This window comes from Schistocerca americana, chromosome 3 (genome assembly GCF_021461395.2).
Source record: "Schistocerca americana isolate TAMUIC-IGC-003095 chromosome 3, iqSchAmer2.1, whole genome shotgun sequence".
Classification (NCBI taxonomy): domain Eukaryota; kingdom Metazoa; phylum Arthropoda; class Insecta; order Orthoptera; family Acrididae; genus Schistocerca; species Schistocerca americana.
The window spans coordinates 932,069,681-932,093,364 of NC_060121.1; the positions used below are offsets into that span (position 1 = coordinate 932,069,681).

A 23,684-nucleotide genomic window follows, 5' to 3' on the forward strand; every position below is an offset into this window, starting at 1 on the left:
GAAACCTCATTTTGTGTATTTGCTTCAATTTTTATTGGGAAATACCAACCTTTTTGCTCAACAGATTAAAGATAACCAGTGGGCTTAATTTAAAATCATCTGTTCACTGTCCTGCAACATATTGTACCAGCTAAAATGCAGCCCCACTGTGAATACTGTTCTTGAACACAGAATGTGTTTGCTAGCATTTGTAAGCAGCTGGAAATCACCCGACTAATGTCGAACAACTGGCAGCTGCTGTGAGTTGTCATGTTGGAAAAGCTCCCGAGAGTCGTGCAACTGTGGTACCTCAAGTACTACCCACTGCTGTGGATCTTGTTTCCTCTGCAGGAAGTACAGGATCTGTCACTACCTGTTCACTTGACTGCAAATGACATGACATGTCATGGAAGATATAGGCGTCCTGTACATAGTGGATAGGGACCATGGATGACTCAAGGTGTTGTACCACCAAGTATGAGGTGCTGTCTTTCACTGAAACTGAAACAGCAGAACTCACTTCACCTGTTTTGGAGAAACCTGTTTAGTCCAGTGTCAAGGACACTCCTGTGAGTACGCAGGCACAATGAATAAAGGAGCTGAAAAGTTCTGCCAGCTACGTGATGACTTTGTCATTACGTTCCTCAATTTTCCACGTCTGCAGGAAAGTAATTTGGTCCTGGAGTCTTTCTATTTTTCACGTTAAAATGGAAACTTTTGGCCTAATCTGTTGTCATGCGGAGTGTAGCGGCAGTGGGGAGTCTGGTGTGTTGCGTGGTATACCCCATGTGTTACATGCTTCACCCACAGTCCTGCTTTCGAGACATCTTCGCGGGTACTGGGCACAGTTGGGCCACCCTCTCCCCAAGGGGAGTGGCAGGTTCAACGGCGTTCGCGTGGCACGAGGCGCAGGGTCAATGTGGAGGCTGGCTGTGTGGCATCGCCCGCTCTGCCTGTGAGTGGACATGTGGCCACTCCTTCAGCAAGGTCCAAGCAGGCACACTGGGGGAGGGGTTTATTAGTGGTTGGGAGTTCCAATGTTAGGCGGGTGATGGAGCCCCTTAGGGAAATAGCAAGAAGGTCGGGGGAAAAGGCCAGTGTTCACTCTGTCTGCTTGCTGGGGGGGGGGGGGGGGGGGTCATCTGAGATGTGGAGGCAGCCCTTCCAGCAGCAATAGAGAGCACTGGGTGCACTCAACTACAAATTGTTGCTCATGTCGGTATCAATGACTCCTGCCGTCTGGGTTCAGAGGTCTTCCTCAGTTCATACAGACGGTTGGCGGAGTTTGTGAAGGCGGAAAGCCTCGCTCGTGGGGTGCAACCTGAGCTAACTATTTGTAGTGTTGTTCCCAGAACCGATCACGGTCCTCGGTTTGGAACCGAGTGGAAGGCTTAAACCAGAGGTTCAGATGATTCTGCGAGGATCTGGGGAGCAAACTTCTCGATCTCCGCTGTCGGGTGCAGAAATGTAGGGTCCCCCTGAATAGGTCAGGCATGCACTACACATAGGAAGCGGATACAAAGGTAGTGGAGTATGTGTGGAGTGCACATGTGGGTTTTTTAGGTTAGAGAATTCCCTCCCTAGGCCCGACAAAATGCCTCCTGAGACGCGACAAGGTAGTAGTAGGCAAAACGCAACAGGGAATAACAATATTAATGTGGTAATAGTAAACTGCAGGAGTGTCTATAGGAAGGTCCCAGAACTGCTCAGATTACATGAAGCGAAATGTAGTGCGAGGGAGGCTACGCGAAAGGCGTTCAATGAATTTGAAAGTAAAGTTCTATGTACTGACTTGGCAGAAAATCCTAAGAAATTTTGGTCATATGTCAAAGCGGTAGGTGGATCAAAACAAAATATTCAGACACACTGAACAAAATTGTACTGAAACAAGAGGATGACAGACTAAAGGCCAAATTACCAAATGTCTTTTTCCAAAGCTGTTTCACAGAGGAAGACTGCACTGTAGTTCCTTCTCTAGATTGTCGCACAGATGACAAAATGGTAGATATCGAAATAGATGACAGAGGAATAGAAAAACAATTAAAATCGCTCAAAAGAGGAAAGGCCACTGGACCTGATGGGATACCAGTTCGATTTTACACAGAGTACGCAAAGGAACTTGCACCCCTTCTTGCAGCGGTGTACCGTAGGTCTCTACAAGAGTGTAGCCTTCCAAAAGATTGGAAAAGGGCACAGGTCATTCCCGTTTTCAAGAACGGATATCGAACAGATGTGCAGAACTATAGACCTATATCTCCAACGTCGATCAGTTGTAGAATTTTGGAACACGTATTATGTTCGAGTATAATGACTTTTCTGGAGACTAGAAACCTACTCTGTAGGAATCAGCAAGGATTTCGAAAAAGACGATCGTGTGAAACCCAGCTCGCGCTATTCGTTCATGAGACTCAGAGGGCCATAGACAGGGTTCCCAGGCAGACGTCGTGTTTCTCGATTTCCACAAGGCGTTTGATACAGTTCCCCACAGTCGTTTAATGAACGAAGTAAGAGCATATGGATTATCAGACCAATTGTGTGATTGGATTGAAGAGTTCCTAGGTAACAGAATGCAGCATGTCATTCTCAATGGAGAGAAGTCTTCTGAAGTAAGAGTGATTTCTGGTGTGCCGCAGGAGACTGTCACAGGACCGTTGCTATTCACAATATATATAAATGACCTTGTGGATGACATCGGAAGTTCACTGAGGCTTTTTGCGGATGATGCTGTGGTATATCGAGAGGTTGTAACAACGGAAAATTGTACTGAAATGCAGGAGGATCTGCAGCGAATTGACGAATGGTGCAGGGAATGGCAATTGAATCTCAATGTAGACAAGTGTAATGTGCTGCGAATACATAGAAAGAAAGATCCTTAATCATTTAGCTACAATATAGCAGGTCAGCAACTGGAAGCAGTTAATTCCATAAATTATCCGAGAGTAGGCATTAGGAGTGATTTAAAATGGAATGACCATATACAATTAATCGTCAGTAAAGCAGATGCCAAACAGATTCATTGGAAGAATCCTAAGGAAATGCAGTCTGAAAACAAAGGAAGAAGGTTACATAACACTTGTTTGCCCACTGCCTGAACATTGCTCACCGGTGTGGGATCCGTACCAGATAGACTTGATAGAAGAGAGAGAGAAGATCCAACAGAGAGCAGCGCGCTTCGTTACAGGATCATTTAGTAATCGCGAAAGTGTTACGGAGATGATAGATAAACTCCAGTGGAAGACCCTGCGGGAGAGACGCTCAGTAGCTAGGTACGGGCTTTTGTTGAAGTTTCAAAAACATACCTTCACCGAGGAGTCAAGCAGTATATTGCTCCCTCCTACGTATATCTCGTGAAGAGACCATGAGGATAAAATCAGAGAGATTAGAGCCCACACAGAGGCATACTGACAATCTTTCTTTCCACGAACAATATGAGACTGGAATAGAAGGAAGAACTGATATAGGTACTCAAGGTACCCTCCGCCACACACCATCAGGTGGCTTACGGAGTATGGATATGGATGCGGATGTAGATGTAGAACTGGTCGAGTCGTGACATTGGCTTTTCGTACTGATGGGTGAAAGAATTCACTATTGGATATTTCACCAAAATACTCTCACCAACATCCCAAAATCAGCTTGCTGTTATGCAGCTGCAACTATTCTTATCTTTTACACACCTATAGTCTCCTGACCTGCTCTACACTTCGCACAGTTAAGTCTGTGATTCTGTCCTCCTCTTTATTTGTTAGCTGGTTGTATAAACACTGCCGGTGATTTACTTTGGTCTCAGCTACTGATCGTTTTGGCAACTGCTTGATGGCTTTCTAATTCTGAAGGTTCTTTACCACAGACCTTACAATCCCTCCCTGGAAATTTGTTCAATGTCTCAAATTTTCCTTGCCTTTGCTTTTCATGCCTTTTTATGAAAATGAAGTAAACAATACATAGAGCATTATTTCTATTTATATGCAGTGTAAGTAATGTAATAATTGAAAAAAGTTTCTGCATAAGGGCTCAACCTCACAACACTGATTATTGTTCTGTAATCTTCCCACTGCACCAACTGCTGCCTGGAAACTACGCTAACGTAAACAACTCTTGTCTCGCCCAAACCTCACTAAAAACAAAATTTTTTTCTACATGCTTAGCCATATGGAGGCCCCATTTCTGTCAATTTCATTTTTGGCCAAGCCCTGTATTATTCCATAAATTTGGACGAAATTTGTAATGATGAGTAGGCACTATCCCCTTGTGAGTTGTCACCAAAATGTCTTAACAGAAGGCATCTTATGCTTCCACTAAAAAATACTTGAGTTGAAGGTCCAACTTTCACACCAATGAACTGAATCATTCTTATTCTCAGCTGTAAACCAATGTCTGGCCCTGGAGAGAATTTTCTCATCGTCGATGATTATTTTGCCTGCTGTATAAAATTATGGAATGTACTCCCCACTTGGAGTCACATCACTTGTATGACATAGTGCCCAAGTACTCAAAGGAGGACACATTATTAACTGCATTATCTTGTATTGAGAGTTTTGTTTGATTTCCCAACTAGACGATATCATAATTTTGGTCTTGGAAGGGTTAATAGACAGACTGAACTCTTCACTGTGCTGAACTAGACAGTTTAACGTACAGTAAGGAAAAGTTCCAACGACAAAACCAATTTACTCAAAATGATAGCAGTTAATAACAAAGTGTAAACCTAACATAGTAGATGACCACCTTAAAGAGAAAACTACTAAAAGAGTTACTACGCTCGGCACCCCTATTATTGAGTCAAACCCAAAAAAATATTTCTCTATTCCTTTCGTGGGGCCCATCTCCTATCAGATTCAATGCCTTCTTCAAAATAAATACGACTGGAACGTTGCTTTTTCTACCAAACCACTTCATTCATAATTTACAATGTATTCATTCCCTTTAGAAAATTCTGGTGTTTACAAAATTGTCTGCAATACCTGCACTTCTTACTACATAGGACAAACAGGGCATGCCTTTACAACCAGATATAAAGAACACCTGTTAAGAAAAAATGGCCCCCAAAATTCGTCCTTTGCCGACCATCTTCTGATTACAGGTCACGCACCTAAAGCTATTTACGGTAACAACATTTTGCACACCGAAAAGAAAGGGCGCAGATTAGATATTCTAGATGAATTAGATATTTTTAAACATCTCTCTAGAAATGATAGCCTCATTCTCAATGAACAGCTGCAGCTATGCAATAAAAATTTCTTCAATGGTACAAAGCTGTTACTTGACAGTCGACTTCGGGTCTCCTTATGCAGTTTGCCGAAATGTTCTTTTCCATCTAAGTCATACTCATAATTTCAATTATTAAATGGTTTTTTGGCCATATTCCATGTAATATTGCTTTCTACAAGCTGTCATTCAGCCCACTCTGTATTTTCATAATAATGTTTTATGTTTTATATTGTGCTTCTAAGCTCCGATGCAGACAAAATGTTACGTTGTCTGCGCTGTCAAATGAATGTTGATTTTCATTATGTACTGAACATTATTCATTATAATTTTATCTGCTTACACTTGAATGTGAAGTAGCCTAATTGTGCATACGGCTACTAGATGGCACACTCGTTGCAATACCATGTTCACCTGGCCGCATTTGTTAACGCGGGCACCTCTGTCTGTTGCATCCTGTGGCTGAACAGATACTAGCAGCCCATAGTGGTTCGCCTCATTTATGCTATCTTAAATATTTTGTGACTAAAGGTGTTTTGGTGTGTTAATTACTTTATACGTGACATGTAAGTACTGCTTATGTCTTTTACTGTTATTCAGTACTTGCACTCTTTATATAAAATGGTCTTATCCTGTAACTCTGTGACTATGTTATAGGCCACTTTAATCGTTTTCAATTCTGATAAAGGCACTCCCAGTAGTGTCGAAACCAGGTTAATTAAGTCTGAACTGAGGGCTTATTTCTTGCAATTGTAATTTTAATCTTTTCTTTTTGACGACTTTAGTAATTACTTCTGGGTACTCTAGATTTTTAATAATTACTTGGGTAATAAGTTGAGCACTCACTGTAACGTTTCAAAAATGAAGCATTTTAAAACACAAATTCTACCCAAATATATCTATTAACATTAGCACCATGGTATGTTTTCACAAATATCACATTTGTATCGGTACTGTTCGAACAATGTGAAATCAGTATGGTTTCTTATAAAACTTTCTTCATTATTGGTAGCTGATGGTTATGTGTACAATAACCTATGAGGGAATCTGAAGAAAGTTCTGGAAACAAAGAGAATATGTTCCACAAAAAACTGCACCAGCTTGTCTCCTCTTAAGTTTCTTTCACAAACACCATATTTGCCTATGATGTTACCTATAGCACCAGACCCTAAATTTTAAATGTCCAATAAGCAGAAAAACTGTCAATGAACCTTTGAACCGTGAAATATACGTAACTTATTTTGCTCAGAGTGGGATGCCCAACACTAAGCATCTAAGGAATAATTCTAATGGAGCATTTGAATAGATAGATACAAAAATCACCACTGAAATGACTTGCTACTTTCTTAGGGGAAAGAAAATCTCTCATTGTAAAGCACAGACTAAATACATCACTATAGAAATTACAAACAAGGTAAAGCAAGAGAATGTACAGTCACTAGACAAATGACTGTTCAGTGTAATAAACATATTTTTCTTGAGAACTCCATTTAGCAGTGTAAAATTTCTCATTTAACATATCACTTAGTTCTGTACTCAAAAGTTTGTTGGATTACTGTGCATCACACACACACACACACACACACACACACACGAGAGAGAGAGAGAGAGAGAGAGAGAGAGAGAGAGAGAGAGAGAGAGAGAGAGAGAGAGACATAGTGCATACCTTTTTTGGTGACACGTCATCTTTTTGTACTTCTTCATCAGAAACAGATTTTCTCTTAAGACAACCAGACTCAGTCTTGGAATTAGTTTCTGGTAGTTCAACCTCTTTCTGGTCTTTTGAGTATTCTTTGTACCATCTGAAAACATCAGTATCCAAAACTAAGATTTTACTGCATAAATACATCAACATTCATTTGCTTTCCAGAAACTTTGAGTAGTTCCACAACAATACTAAACATTGAAGAGGTTCACAAACACCATCTGTAACCAGTACAACCAACAAAAACAAACAACATTTTACGAGGCTGAGTCATTAAGTTTTAATTATCACATCGGAAAAAAAGAACTGTTTTGTTTGTTTGCAGGAAGGTATATATCATTGGTCCTCATAATTTTAAATGCCTGTGCCACACTACCATAGCACACCACCAGAGAGGGCAAAGCAAAATAGTGTAGTTCATCAGGTAATATGGTGTCAGTGAGTTGGTTTGTCCCACTTGTAATTCCTTAGTGATAGGGCATATCATCGTTCTTATGTTGAGGGGTGCTGATGAGGGGACACACTGGCAAGTCCTCATCAGCACCCTCCACCAATCAGAAGGTAGGTGAGAATCATGCAGGGTGCACTGGGGACTCAGAGTCAGGGTGCGGGGTGGGGGGTGGGGGAATACTACACTCTCCTGGATTCTGCCTTTGGTCGACTAACACGCTCTTCTCTCCTGCCCTCTGGGGCTTACCCTTTAGATTCCTGGCTGTATAGCCTCTTCAAATGGGCTGGTGGGTTTCCCCAGGCAAACCAAATTACCTGTATGCCCTTTGTCATTCTCAGGTCATCATGCACAAAATGGTATTGCTATCAGGACAGCAGCTACTTTATAGTTGGTTCCTACTTTCAACTGTGTGGTAGTTACGACTGGAATCCTTGAATTGCTACCCAGGCCAGAAGAACCAGAACTTTGGATGCGGATTTCATCCAGGCCGCTCGGTAGATGCTTTAGTACCAACTGCTAGCTATGTGTGCATGTGCTGAGTGTGCACATTAGCTACATGGCGTTACTGATGGCTGCGAGTCACTGTACAGCCACTCGCTAATCACTTCTCAACATGCTGTCTGTCGCTGCCCCTCTGCTACCCAATGCCGGTCTGGGCTTGGTGGCTCCACCATCTATTTCTGTATCAGTGGTGAGAGTTTGGGGGTCATCTCTTTCTCGCAGACACTGTTGCTTGCTGAGGGTCCTGCTCCGTGACAATGCACTGCCACCTACAAATCACTGTAATGTGAGTGTCGCTAACTGTACTTCATTCACAAACAGAGTTCCCACATTAGCATAGCAGGACCACAGTTTGGGGATTGTTCTCCTAGAGACCAAGAGTTCTACTTTCCATTTTTTGTAATTGTGATTGTTAAACAGTTCGCCCATCTGATTTGTAAGTGTGTCTCCTGTTTCAGAGAAATCCAGAGAAGCTGTTAATACTGCTACTTCACTGTGTGCTATTGTAAACAAGTATCCCAAAGTTGGCTTTATTCTGAGAAAACTAGGGCAAATGTGAACACATTTTTGCAAAATGTGTCACCTTTGTGAGTGGTTAAAAGGGTTTTTATTGAATGTGGTCAAACTTATATTGTCCATGGGTGCCCACATGTATGTCAGGCCTGTCAACATGTTGTGGAATGCTGGAAGATTTGACACCCTGTCTAGAGGCTAGCAGTGCACTATTCTGGTAACTGCAGGAGCAGTCACTACTGCGACAACTTGTCCACGTTCTGGCAGAAGCAGGAGAAGAATTCAACACGTTTGATGACAGGATTCGTGCCAGCTCTTCACACTCATAATTTAAAGAGAGATGTGATGCACAATGAGTTTTTATTATGAGCAGCAGAGAAGGATGCAGCACACATCTTCATTAGAGGATTTGGTCCCCAGAATGGTGGAGAAGTAAAATTAGTGTTTACCTTTTCGCTGCACGAAGCGATCTGTCTAGAAGTGTTAAGTGAGGAGAGAGAAAACTATTTCGTGCCCTTGCGTAATAGCAAATTGTGGTGTGTGGAAGGTGTGAAGAAAATAGCATCAAAGTGTTTGGTCCAATATTGCCCTATCTGGCAACAGGTAGGACCCTTGGTATGCACTATCTTCAAATGCAACAGAATAGGGAACACTGGCCATAATAATGCGAGGAGGAATGGATTTCACTCGTGAAATGATCGGTCGGGGTAGGGGGTGGGTGTGGGGTGTAGGCATAATCCCAGCAAGAACCATCGACCTCTTAGTTTGTGTGGAGCAAGCAATGCCAATTATAACTACAGGGTTATTACAAGTGATTGAAGCGATTTCACAGCACTACAATAACTTTATTATTTGAGATATTTTCACAATGCCTTGCACACACATACAAAAACTCAACAAGTTTTTTTAGGCATTCACAAATGTTCGATATGTACCCCTTTAGTGATTCGGCAGACATCAAGCCGATAATCAAGATCCTCCCACACTCGGCGCAGCATGTCCCCATCAATGAGTTCGAAAGCATCGTTGATGCGAGCTTGCAGTTCTGGCACGTTTCTTGGTAGAGGAGGTTTAAACACTGAATCTTTCACATAACCCCACAGAAAGAAATCGCATGGGGTTAAGTCGGGAGAGCGTGGAGGCCATGGCATGAATTGCTGATCATGATCTCCACCACGACCGATCCATCGGTTTTCCAATCTCCTGTTTAAGAAATGCCGAACATCATGATGGAAGTGCGGTGGAGCACCATCCTGCTGAAAGATGAAGTCGGCGCTGTCGGTCTCCAGTTGTGGCATGCGCCAATTTTCCAGCATGTCCAGATACACGTGTCCTGTAACGTTTTTTTCGCAGAAGAAAAAGGGGCCGTAAACTTTAAACCGTGAGATTGCACAAAACACGTTAACTTTTGGTGAATTGCGAATTTGCTGCACGAATGCGTGAGGATTCTCTACCGCCCAGATTCGCACATTGTGTCTGTTTATTTCACCATTAAGAAAAAATGTTACTTCATCACTGAAAACAAGTTTCGCACTGAACGCATCCTCTTCCATGAGCTGTTGCAACCGCGCCGAAAATTCAAAGCCTTTGACTTTGTCATCGGGTGTCAAGGCTTGTAGCAATTGTAAACGGTAAGGCTTCTGCTTTAGCCTTTTCCGTAAGATTTCCCAAACCGTCGGCTGTGGTACGTTTAGCTCCCTGCTTGTTTTATTCGTCGGCTTCCGCGGGCTACGCGTGAAACTTGCCAGCACGCGTTCAACCGTTTCTTTGCTCACTGCAGGCCGACCCGTTGATTTCCCCTAACAGAGGCATCCAGAAGCTTTAAACTGCGCATACCATAGCCGAATGGAGTTAGCAGTTGGTGGATCTTTGTTGAACTTCGTCCTGAAGTGTCATTGCACTGTTATGACTGACTGATGTGAGTGCATTTCAAGCACGACATACGCTTTCTCGGCTCCTGTCGCCATTTTGTCTCACTGCGCTCTCGAGCGCTCTGGCGGCAGAAACCTGAAGTGCGGCTTCAGCCGAACAAAACTTTATAGTTTTTCTACGTATCTGTAATGTGTTGTGACCATATGTCAATGAATGGAGCTACAGTGAATTTATGAAATCGCTTAAATCATTTGTAATAGCCCTGTATAAATGGTACCACCCTAGGGGAAACGATCAGGATATTAGTAGACACAGGAGCCCAGGTGAGCCTGGTGTTTTTTACTCTCTGAGGTAAGTGGAGTGTGAAACGTGTCCATAGTTCGGGTACTGAAATAATTCGTCCGTTAGGAGCTTGTAATGTTGAATCAGAGCTTGATGGAAATAAATATAGTTTTGAAATGGAAGTTGTCACAAAGCAGGATTGCGAGTTTGATGTTATCCTGAAAGTGAGTTTCTGAGCCAGTTCAGGGTGTGACAGATTACCAATCGCTGTCAAATTCGTTGGTGAGGAATTCCTGGGAAAAGCACCAGTCCATGGAATTCCATGAATTTGTGTATTTTGGTGTTGAAGGCAGTCATCTCTGCAACATCAAGCAGTGGCACCAAAAGAATTCATCAGGTAACAATCAAAACGAGTGACCTTAGTGAAAGTTCCTTTCTAGTTGAGCTGCAGGGCCAGAACGAAGTTCTAGATTACTCCAAGTGCATGTTAAGAGAAGGCCTTTGTAATACCAAAAGTTCAAAATGGAAGAATTAGTGTTCTCATGTGCCTAGATAATTTGTGTGAGGGAAGTGATGATACCCCAAGCGGTAATACTAGCCAGTATGCAAAGTCTAAGTGGTGGGGAGGTATCACACACAAAAGCAGATATGTCTGATGTAGGGAAGTAAGACTTTTTACCTGTATAAAAAAATACATTATCACCCCTTGAGAACTGTTCAAGAGAAAAGTTGTCACACTTGATTGAGCCTGAGCAAAGTTTGTTGTATCCAGGTTTCGAAAAAATTTGCATGCCTATTTGAAGACTGAAAGTAATTGTCCGCTACTGATGTAGTTCATCACAAAATCCTGACTGGGGATGCCAGGTCAATAATGTCGGACCTATACCAAATTCTGCACCAGCTACAGTTTGTTGTGGAAGAAACAATCCAGCAACAAATCGATAAAGGAATCATCCAGTTGTTTTCCAGCACCTGGGCTTCACCAACAGTAGTTATATCAATGGCAAGAAGATCTATTGCCTAGTGTAGACAGGAGAGCTGTAAACAAAGTCACTACCTCTGACTCTTTGCCCTTGCCACAAATTAATGAAAACCAAAACAGATTAAAAAACTGCAAATTTGTCACTACCCTAAACGAGAAATCTGGATATCACTAAATTCCAATGGCTGCTAAAGAGTGACCAAAAAGTCTTTCATTGTATCTTCTGGCTTGTGTAAGTTTCCAAAGAGGCCTATTGGCTTAAGAAATGCCTTCACCACATTTCAGAGATTTGCGATTTGATATTTTGATAGTTGAAGCCCACTACTTACTTGGTTTACTTAGATATCATAGTGTTCTCTTGAACTATTGAGGAACACACCAAGCAGTTCAGAATTGTACTGGCAAGATTGAAAATGCACACAAAAGTTTGAAGTCAGAAAAATGTGTCAAGTCAAGGACTCTGGACAAATTATTAGCTCCTCCGGGGTAAACTTTGCTGTTTGAAGTGAATTATTCTACATGTTATTTGTATGGTAGGCAATTCACAGTGGTAACTGACCACACTGCCTTACTCTGGCCATTAAATCTAAAGCACCCCAGCTGTCATTTGACTCACTGGGCACTGAAACTGACTGAAAATTGTTATACTGTATCCCATAAACCAGGTAAATTGCACCGAAAAGCTAACACATTATGTAACAAAGTCTTAATATAAACAGAAGAGATACTCATAGAGGAACTGATAGAGACGCAGTGAAAGGATTCTGTTTGCCAGTGGTAGGCCATGCTTCCAGATTTTGTGACTGCAGATGACGTATTGTTTGAAAGACCACTCTTGGGAATCTGATAGTAATGCGACAGAGAGAGTTAAATACTTTCTTGTTTTTCGGGCACATGGAGGATACAGCACACTATACCTCTTATCACCTTGTAAACTCTTCCAAAATGTTCTGAACAATTTCAAATAGTGGCTTTAGACGTGATAGGATCATTGCCACAATCAAAGCAAGAGAATAAAAATTTTCCGTCTATTACTGATCACTTTCCTCAGTACTTGGTGTTAGTACAGATTGCAGACAGGACTGCAGAAACTGTAGCCAAAGCCTATGTGAATCACCTGTTGTTACCACCAGGAAGTCCTAATGCTATCCTAACAAATCAAGTCATGTCTGCTTTGTTTGTTCAAGTATGTAATCTGTTAAGAATCAAGAAGTCAAGAATAATGCCCTTTCAACCTAAAGCCAATGGTCACGTTAAAACCATCCATAAAAATACCGTTGCAACGTTATCCAGATAAGTGAAGAACAAAACCCATTCCAACAGCGAGCATTATATTTCATACGCCCAATCTGCTTACGACAGCAGAATTTACAAGTCAACAGGGCACACCCTCTACGAGGCAGTACAAGCAAACACAAGTTCACCCTTTGAAACAAATTAGCTACGACTGGGTGTAGACTTTAAGAAAATGAAAAACTGGACACACAGACTCAAAATAAAATGGTGCCAAGAACAATGCAATAATAGTGAAGCCACAACTAAACAGTTGCAGAGACTGAATAAACTACCAGTTTTACTCCCACATCAGCCAGGCAACAGGTTTTTGCTGTGAAACCCAGCAATTAAGAAAGGGAAAACAAAGAAGTTGTCTCCACTGTTTGAAGGAACTCACCAGATAAGACTACTGACATCACTTATTAATGCAGAGATAAAATTAACAGACTAGCGTGGTAGTTCACCCTGACAGGTTGAAACCCTATTATGCGTAAAATGCATCCCCCCCCCCTCCCCCCTACTGAGACTACAGAATGACCCAGAAGCCAGGCCTGTTCTGTTAACGGTGCACGAGAAAGAAAGAATTTTCTGCTTCTTCCGCAGCCGGCATGTAATGTCACTAAACACCCTATGAATCCGGTCACAAGAGTAGGCATTCCTGACAGTTTCCTTTGTCTTAATTCTTCATGCACTGCCATCTGGCTTTGGTCACCTATGCCAACTGTCCCACTGTGCTGCGCTTGCACTGTACACTGCAACGCTGCCATTTTCAGTCTCCTGTCTTTCTATTTATAGTAATGAGTGATATGACCTTATCAAATGTTTTGCTGTGTCCTGCTGTGACCCACTGCCAGTAACAGTATATTACCTGCCTGTGCTTATTGTTATGCCTCGCTGCTGCTAGTGCTGCTGCTGCACCCCAGTTTGTTGTTATGATGGAGGTAGCAGGAATAAAGATCGATAGTCCGTCAAGTCAGTAATAGATAATAAAGATGTTGGTAAGTCCTGGAAAATGTAGTAATACATTTGCCATAACCTTCTGTGTGACCATATTTATTTTATTTATTTATTTATTTATTTCATGTTCCGTAGATCCAGTTAGTGAGTCAATCACAAGGATATGGAACATGTCAAATTGTACAGGTTTCAATTTAAACTTACAATAAATACAAGGTAAATTCAATGCCAAATAGTACATAGTTTAAGTGAGACATACCCCATATGTTAAGACACGGCGCATGTATCATTTACATCTTTATAATTGACATTTCCTGATTTCTGTCATTCATACCTTATGACTGGCTGTTTTCTCGTGTTAAGAGGAGGAAAATCACTCAGAGATTGGTTGACACGAGTGGTGGCAGTGCCTTGTTTTCCTCTTTCAACTTTGGAGCTGTTTTTGCCTTTTTCCCCATCATGGTAGATTATTAATATTAATCATTAGATTTTGAGCCTCCGTACTCTAGCATTTCATTCCTTATATCCTGGTTCTGTGGAATTTTGAGAACTGCTGTGCCCACCTAATGTTGACGTTACTGCGCGATGCTGACAGATATTGTCTACACACTTGCACATTACACACACCATTTTACTAGAGACAGTTAGGCACATGAATACATGAAAATTCACTTACATTGTCTACACAAAGTCATAATGGACTGTTCCTATTTTCTACCCATTTCACATACTTATTGCTTTTTCTTTATTCCTGTTAATGACCAAAAAGTCCCTCCCCAATGCATCATTACTTTAGTATTCTACTAGATTGTACAGGAACGTAAGTACACTTTGGTTGGTTACTAACAAACTGTTGGTTCACAGATAAAGTTAACATCATAACTGTCACCTTCTCAGTATGACTATGTAGCGAGATGCTAATTACTTACAATTTTCATTTTAATACTTGGAGCCATTCCTCACACGGATATTCGTGCCAATAATAAATCCTTCAAATACACTATACAACACTACACCTACAATTTGTCAAGACAGAGCATACAACGATACACTTCCCATGATAAACTGATTCATTGATACTACAGAGCCAGTACAAACTTGCACTAGAAAGAGATCACCTCAATTATTATTGCCAAAGGAGGGCTGAATCACACTTTGTAAACCCTTCTACATACAAATGTGTCCTCTTGTGAATTGCACAATGTTGTTTATCTACACCAGGCTGTAGACCAGTGTTCTCACCATATCACACAAAGTATAATTAAATCACATCCTAGTTACTACAAGGATGTATTACTTAATTACCATCATCTCTCTATGTATGAAATACCTTCTGTACCCTGCCAATTTTTACAGATGAAGATTCAAATGTCTTTAATTGTTGGTGAGAATGAGAATCCTTAAAGTTGAAACTGTTAACCCTCCCAAATTGTCCTAACAGGAAAACTATTTGTTTGAATTTAATAATCCCTTCTTGGATCTGCAATGAGTATCTATGCACTTAACTGTAATGGAAGCAAAAGTTATTTCCGAGTAATACGGCAAACTTTGTTCATATCAATAACTGGTACCCCTGGCGACATATGATGACTTTGATGCTACCTACTTCCACTCTAACCTCAATTCTCTTTTGTGCAGCTGAAGCAATTTAGCCACTTGCTACATAAGTTGTTCCACAGTCGCAGCCACCACGCAATTTTAACCAGTAGAGGTTCTACTATGAAAATAGCATGGATCCTCCTTTATGATTATTATGTAGTTTCAAGAATATCAGGCATTTGTGTAATCTAAAGCAAATAATAGAGATCTATGAGAAAACTTCAAAACGTGTATATGCACTCCTTAAGAGGCATGCAGATTTTGTGCCTGACGCACATGTGCTTTTAATATTTTACATAATTTGTTTGCTATTATAAAAGGATGGGGGCAATTTGGTGCTCTGGAAGGGAACCACAGCTATAAACAATCAGGGGTAGAACCTAGAATTTCAAAGGTAGGAAAAAAGTTTAGAAAATCTTATGTAACAAGTATAATTATCTTTGTCTTAACCCACCACCAGTAGCCTTTAGGCCCTCAATATATTTTTATACGCGCTGTAAAACCCTGGAATCATCCTCTTTAACTCAAGATGATCACCATAATTTAACAATGCCTTTGGTTTCCTGGCCCACTCTGAACTGACTGAATGTCACTTGGCCCCTCACTAATGCCTGCCTGTTGGAGTGGCACAGTCTCGACAACTCGGGCTTATGGAGCACTAGCAGTCTGGCTGGCCCTCCAGGTCCGCGGCTGTGCCACCATACCGGCTAGCCTCCATGCTAGCCTTCTTAGAACAGATTTGTATGGTGAAAGGCACCAATGGAAAAGAAGAGAAAATTGTAAAATACAGCACTCATTTACTTGGTTTTGTAACAGTCTGCTTTGACATGCATTAATTGTTACATGAACAATAGCCTTCCATTAGTAATAAGGTCTATTTTTCTTAGAAAAGAAGGGGGGCCTGCCCAAGGAAGCACTTCTGATTCTTATTCTGAACACTTGTTTAAAATCCGTAACTCTACTCCTGCGAAAGGGGGAAGAATGTGGAGTGGGCAACCATTTGATGGATTACAGAATAATTTTCTCAAAATTTTATTATTCAGTTTCACAACAGTATGCAGTCCACTCTTGATATGAGTATCTTGTAGTTCCTGCATGGTGCTAGCCCATGGTGAAAAGGGGGGGGGGGGGGGGAGGAGTATCCTTGAGAAGTCCGGGTATGAGGAGCAAGATGGAGACGGGGGAGTGGAGGGAAGCATACCACAATAACAACTTTTCTTTCTTCTCAGCTGAATTACATTATCTATGAGCAGTAGTTCAACTGCATTTTGTAAACATTAATGATGTAGGAAGAGAGATTGCTACTTACCGTAAATAAGACGGACCAAGTTGTGCCTGTGTGCAACTTGACGTGTCTTCTTTACAATAAGTAGCGATCTGTCGTTTCTTACGTTGTTGATATTCCTACCTCGAGTTTCCATTGTTTAGTTTTTAAACACTGACAGTTTATACTGAATAAGATTCATATAAAAATACACATTGAAATATTACGCATTTCAAAATTTGTTATTTATAAAACACAATAAAATTAAATTTCGGTGCTCAGCTAAAAATGCAAAAGTCCATGAGATTTGATGAAATTCCTGAAATTCCCTGGAGACTTTCCCAATTTCTCCATGTAAAATGTAATTTCCTAAGAATTCCAGGTTTTTCAGAAGAATCGCCACGCAGGGAGCAGCCACACTATGCTCTCTCAGATCCCGACCTCCGATCAACTTTCACATTCTCCTCCTCTGACTCCTGGAGCTTATGCTTTAAATACTTGGCCATACGACCCCTCGAAACGGACGGCTGGGATTCCCTAAGTGGACCAGATCGCTGTATGCCCTTTACCTGAATATGCTATTTTACCAGCGAACCATTTGCATTTTTCAATTCAATGCATCTCAGGTCGTCCCACACATTACATTACAACTGATAATCTATCTGAAAACTATTGTCTAAAGTGATAACAGCTTCTGCATATCACATTTATCTCGTATAAATGTTAATATTTATAAGTGATAGCTCACTACAAGAATTTGTCAGTTATTTTTATTACTGTGTCGCATTTTATGTTTTTAGTTTGTGTGCTTTTTAGCGTAAAAGGGCAACATATTTAAGAAGGAATTATCCGAAAATAAAAACAAATTTTGATGTGCTTTAATTCTTTGTTATTTTGTTGCATACCTGCAACACGTATTATATCCTCCACGCCTCAAAGCTTCTCTCAAATTGGAATGTGCATTATATCAAGTGCTGCAATGCTGTAAAATTCCCTCGGACAGAGCTAATTATTCACAGAGTTTTAGTGCACATTTATAAATTATTTTGCATAGTTGCGAATATTTCCAATTCATTGTTTTCGAAGATGTAGAACTCGTTTCAATTGAGGCTGACACTACATACAGGAATACATTTTCATTTTATACTATGTGCTTTTTTCCATTTGCAAAATTCAAGTCTGGAACATTTACACTGAAAACTAGGCTCGAAATAGTAGATGCTTAGTGCAAACCGATGTCAGAACTTTTGGAAGAAGAACATTATATTGAAGGTAGAAGTAACACCAAACTCATTGATAAAAATTCAAATCTTATAAAACATTAACAAAATGCAGTAATGAAATTTCGAGGTGGAATTGCAGTATTGCCAGTACACACATTATAATACAAAAATCTTTTCCTGGTTTCCAGAACTGTTGGTCCTTTCTAGGCCCTGAGTGGTCCCCCTCTCTCAACCTTCCCAAACCTGCGAGTCCTTCCTAAGCATTGCCAGCCACATTTTCTCTGGTGTTTTGGCAGATATTAGCAATTTTGTTTTTTGCAATGTGCAGCTGGATTCAGCCCAAAAAATATTGCTCATCGTGTTTTTCATGTGACACCCAGTGTCGACAGAAAGCATCTGTTTCCTGTTGCAAACAAAATGATTTTTAAAGCGAAATTTTACCTGCCCATTTGATAGAGTAGTCTAGTTCAATATTATTTTATCTACCTGTATTAACAAGGGCAGTAAAATGCGAAGATTAACCGGCACTACAACAGCCACTGAGCAGTGTTGCTGCAAGGCAGCAGCAGTCTGTGTGGGCCAGGGCAGTGCTGTTGCTGCTGAAGTACTGGTTACTCTTCACATTTTACTGTCCTTGTTAATACATACTGATAAAATGCACATTGCACTATACTAATTTGGGATCGTTCTATAGAATGAGCACACACTGGGCATTGCATGAAAGATGTGATGAATCATACTTGTTTAGGCTGACTCTAGCTAAACACTGCAAAAACAAAATTTTGGATAATGGAAGAAAATGTTCCACTGTAGACTGTTAATGAAGGCATGAGCATACAGAACAGGTTCCAACATATGTCAGTGGCTTGAAGACTTCTTAAGTAAAAGAACCCAAGTTTTCTCCTCAACGGTGAGTGTTTGTCAGAGACAATGGTATCATCAGGAGTGCCACAGGGATGTGAGATAGGACCTGACATGTCCGAAAGAACAGACTCCATCTTCATATAGGTAAGGCTTACCGGCCAATGATCTTCAGTGCAGATGCACTAACATTGCTCAAACCCTTATAGGAATCTGAAGACTGACTGCCGGGAGTAATGAATATAGTGGGCAGAGGCACTACAAATGTAGTGTGTGGACAGTAAGATGAAAATGTGGGTCTCTCAGGGAGTCCCTGCAGTCGCACTATCCTCTGTGTCCTCGATGGCTCAGTCGGATAGAGCTTCTGCCATGTAAGCAGGGGGTCCCGGGTTCGAGTCCCAGTCGAGACACACATTTTCAACTGTCCTCGTTGATATTTATCAATGCCTGTAAGCAGTTAATGGTCTGGATTTCATTGTTACCAATAGGTTTGTTCAACACATGAGAATTACAGAGATACTTGTGAACTCAAATGGGAATCCCTGGAGGGCAGACTTGGTTCTTTTTGCGCAACACTACTGAGAAAATTTCGAGAATGAATATTTGAAGCTGACTGCAAAACTATTCTACTGCTGCCAATGTACATTTCACATTTTATAAGGATCACAATAAGAGAATTCAGGACTCATATGGAGACAATTGTTTTTACCTCACTATTGGCATATGGGGCAGGAAAGAAAATGGCTAGTAGTGGTGTAACATTGACTCTGCCATATACCATCTGGTGGCTTGTGGAATATGTATGTAGATTTGCCTGGTGAATTGGGAGGGACACACAGTATATATATGAGAACAACAAAAATAAAAAAAAAACCTACTAAAATTTGCTTCAAAGCATTTTTGCGGTAGAGTTTCACAAAACATTCTCACTTATGAATAGAATACAGGCCTTTGTGGCCAATCTTGGGGTGCTAGGTATATCATAACTGTGCACCGAAAATTATCTGAAGACTTAAAAACAACTTATATTCAATGCAATTTATTTCTGCTAGTTGATAACATATGGTATGGTAACAACTTTTACTCACGTTTGTTCCAAGGACGACTCAGTCTGTACTGTGTATTCCATCTTCTGCCTGGCTGACTGAAGATCAGATTCCCCATGCAATTCAATATTCATTTTTGATACCACGCTGCCACTGTCTGCAGGTGATTCAGCTCTCTGCAGCTGCCCTTGCCTTGCTAGTCTGAGGCTTTTGGCAGTTATTCTTCTTGCTATACGAGTCTTGTTTGTATCCACTTGTCTGCAGCACGATGAATATAAGCAACAGTGCGATTTCGATTTTTTTCTCGCTCTAAGAGATCGTCTCATTGCTGATGTACTGACAGGAGGCACATTTGATGAACTATGCAGTTTGTCCGCGGCAACCTTTGGCACAACAGTGTTGTCTGCAGTATTCATGACTAGTTCTGAATCTTTTGCACCTACAGGTTTCACTGTGTCTTTACATGGATCACTATTATGTCCATCTTGAAGTGGTACAGTTTTGCTATCTTTTACCTCTGAAACAACAGTCCCAAGTGTGTGAAGCATATTTATTTCTTTATCATTTAAATTATTAACTTTATGTACAGAAGGAATGGATGCAGTTGAATGTTCCTCAACACATGCATCTGAAGAGTCGTAACTATCTTTAGACTTGTTCTGTTTAACTGTGCTTTCAAATGACGGACCTAAATCCGTAATTTCATTAATAGGCTCACAGCAACCACTTTCTGAAGTCGTCTTCACTAGGCTGACATTGGTAGTTCCTTTCTCTTCATTTGCTCTGGGGGCTTTTAATTTAGCCAACTGTGGTGCATCAGCATTGTTACTTCCAGGTGTTATTAACTGCTGAGCTCTTGAATCAGCACTGCTTCTGGTACTCCTTCCATCACTTGCCCTTCGTGTCCATTTTCGTGTCCTCTTGTTGGACAACAATGTGAGATCTTGAGAATCCTCAACAAAATCTTCTGTGTCCAAACAACTCTGCTGCAAGGACTTCTGTTCTTCACTTCCTACAGTACATTTTGACTGTTCGTTAAAATTGTTTCCAACATTTGACTTGGCATTAATGTTCGTTAAATGGACATATGGTCCTGACACAAGTTTCAAGTTGTCTGACTGCTGTAAATCCACAGAATCTGATAAATGGCCTGATGTTTTATTCACACTGCATCCTGCTTTATCATCTTTTGTAGATTTTATTTCGTGTTCTTCCCCGCACGTAGAGGCACTCTGCAATGTGTCGCTACTGTTTAATTTAACAACTTCTTCTGTCTGTGGAAATGAGCGAGACACATCTTTACTGATAATGGAGGTGTCTATTTCAGTTCTGCAAGTATCATTTGGAACAGTCACAGTATTAAGTGAAAGTGACTCCTCACACGGTTCATTTTCACTCTGAAGTGTTGTGCATTCGTGGATATCTTCTTTGGAAGATGAAGACAAATCACTGTCCCCAGTTCTAAGTAATTCAGTTACACGCTTTTCTTTTCTGTGAGCTTTCCCAAACTGATTATCACATTCAACACCAGTTTTACTACCCTCACTAACACTCCTTTGTCTTGCTTTACGGGTCTTAATACCATCTGCATTTTGTGGATGTTCCTCTGATACTGAACTTTTATCATTTGCATTAACACTGATGTGTTTTGAAGTCTCAGGTAACACATCACACAAATCTTTAACAGTAGTTTCAGGTTTTGTGCTTAATGATTTTCTAGGCCTGCCACGTAACTTCGTGGATTTACTTTTCTCAGTGCTTGAGTCATCCTGTTGGCCTGTGGGAACACTTTCAAATATCAGTTTTTCAGCTGTTTCTTTATCTGTAGATGCCAGCTTCAACTGCACTGAAACTTCATCATCTGGTTTTACAGTTGTTTTTTTACTGTCTGTGGATTGCTCCAGTTTACTGTTAGATTCTGATTTCACCATTTCAGTGACCCTACGTTTTCGCATTACGTTTTCTGCATCCTGAACTTCTTTTTGGTTTATTTCAACTGATACTTCAACATTCCTTAATAAAGAGGATGACAGCCCACCAGAGGTGAGGCTTTTCATTTGTTGGTGCTCATGCTGAACAGATTTCTTTGTTTGTGGGACACTTCCCTCAGGGGACAGTCTTGATCTTAATGTGTATTTATCAATCTTAGATTGTGTCAAGTCCTTCAGTGGTGAAGGCGTAGTACGCTTCGAGGGGTTAATACCAGTGGCTTCACTTGTACTGCAATTAAGTTGATTTTTTTCAGAAATAGAAACTGTCTCCAAAACTGTTGATTTGGACAAGCATAAATTTGCTGAAACATCAGTGGTGTTCTCGTTAACAGCACCACATCCAGGAGACAGATTTTTCTTATCTTTTAACAATCCTCCCTGTAATAGCTTGAATTTAGAACTTTTAGAATTCTTGCCCTTGTTGGTAACCATCTTTTTTAGTGGGTGCAATAATTCTCTCCTGGTCTGTGTTCTCCACTTATTGATATGGCCAACTTTGTTATTTACAGAATTTTTCCCCACATTTCTGATGATCCTTTTCAATGGACGCAATGATTTCCTGCGGTTCGGACTGTTTTCTGACATCATTGTTCTGACAGAAGAGATGGCTGGTTCACTGTTGTCAGTACGACTGCTAACAGACTTAATAGATGAAGAATTTTCTTTGTCGTCTTTAACAGAATTATTGCTACCAGCAGCTGCATCAGCATCAAGCTGATTTTCAGCTATATGTTCAGTGCTGTCTTTAAGGTTTAAGACAGAGCCATCTTCCGCAGCAAGAGTATGTCCTAAACTGACATTCACTTGGCAGTTACGCTCGTGTCCTGCAGGGTCTTTGTGCTCTGTGTCAGCGGTATCAATTTTACGAACCTTAGCCTCTGGAGAAGCGGCATCAGAAAATTGTTTTCCTTTACTCACTGTATTTTTTGACTCTTCCTCGGGTACCTCAAGAGTTTTCTGAATGAGAGATGACAAGGAATTCGGTTTTGTTACACGTCTCAAATGTGCAAATGACAGTTGTTTCTCTTCTGGTCTTGCTGGTTTTGACCACGACAGTCGTTCTGGTATACTGATCTGTGAACTAGAGAAATTATGTATTATAAATACTTTATCTTTCTATAGATTTTAAACACAGAAGTGATATCATGCATTAGTCTTGTTACTTTGAATTACAAATCTAAATTTATTTACAAGATTATTAATGCCCATAATAATGCTGTCAATTGTCGAAGTGCCTTAAAATCTTCTCTACCACCTAAGCCAATAATTTTGGTGACATACGTAGAAACTACAACCATATTTTTGTTATCTGCAATGAAATTGGTAAACAAAACATTTTATTTATTTTATTCGAATTTTTATTTGGTACTTAACGCTTCCAGAAAAAACAAGTATATTTACTACCTAAAAAAAGAGTAAGGCAATGAAATTAATACTTCCTCACTAACAATTAAGTTTGCAGAATGAGTCTTTTAGGCTGCAGCAAAATGTTTCAATCCTTCTTACGTGATTCAAAATTTTCTTAATACTATACAACTTACAGCACAGTGAAAGATTCATTCCAGAAACCAACGCTAAGTAATGGCTATTCTATTCTCATAATACCATCCCTTTTTTACGAAGTGCTAAGTGGTGTGTACAGAAGATGGGTGAAGGGGAGGGGGAACGGGGAAGGGGACAGGGGTGGGGGGAGAGGGAGGGGACGGGGGGAGGGGTGGTGGGAGAGGGGGAGGGGAGAGGATAGGGGGAGGGGAGAGGAGGGGGAGGAGAGGAGGAGAGGGGGAGGAGGGGGAGAGGGGGGGAGGAGGGGGAGAGGGGGGGAGGAGGGGGAGAGGGGGGGAGGAGGGGGAGAGGGGGGGAGGAGGGGGGAGGAGGGGAGAGGGGGGGAGGAGGGGAGAGGGGGGGAGGAGGGGAGAGGGGGGGAGGAGGGGAGAGGGGGGGAGGAGGGGAGAGGGGGGGAGGAGGGGAGAGGAGG

General features: G+C 41.0%; 1 protein-coding gene and 1 non-coding gene across 2 annotated transcripts in view; one reads left to right on the forward strand and one right to left on the reverse strand.

Moving 5' to 3' along the window:
* Positions 1 to 23,684, reverse strand: part of LOC124605721 (telomere-associated protein RIF1-like) — a 113,283-nt gene that overhangs the window by 78,525 nt on the left and 11,074 nt on the right. The window contains exons 3-4 of the mRNA XM_047137596.1: positions 19,761 to 22,790; positions 6,854 to 6,989 (exon numbers count right to left, since the gene is read on the reverse strand). Of these exons, the coding sequence (XP_046993552.1) occupies positions 6,854 to 6,989; positions 19,761 to 22,790 (3,166 nt within the window). The remainder of the gene's footprint in view (positions 1 to 6,853; positions 6,990 to 19,760; positions 22,791 to 23,684) is intronic.
* On the forward strand, positions 19,008 to 19,082 carry Trnat-ugu. Its single transcript has one exon. It is a non-coding gene; the product is annotated as a tRNA-Thr (tRNA).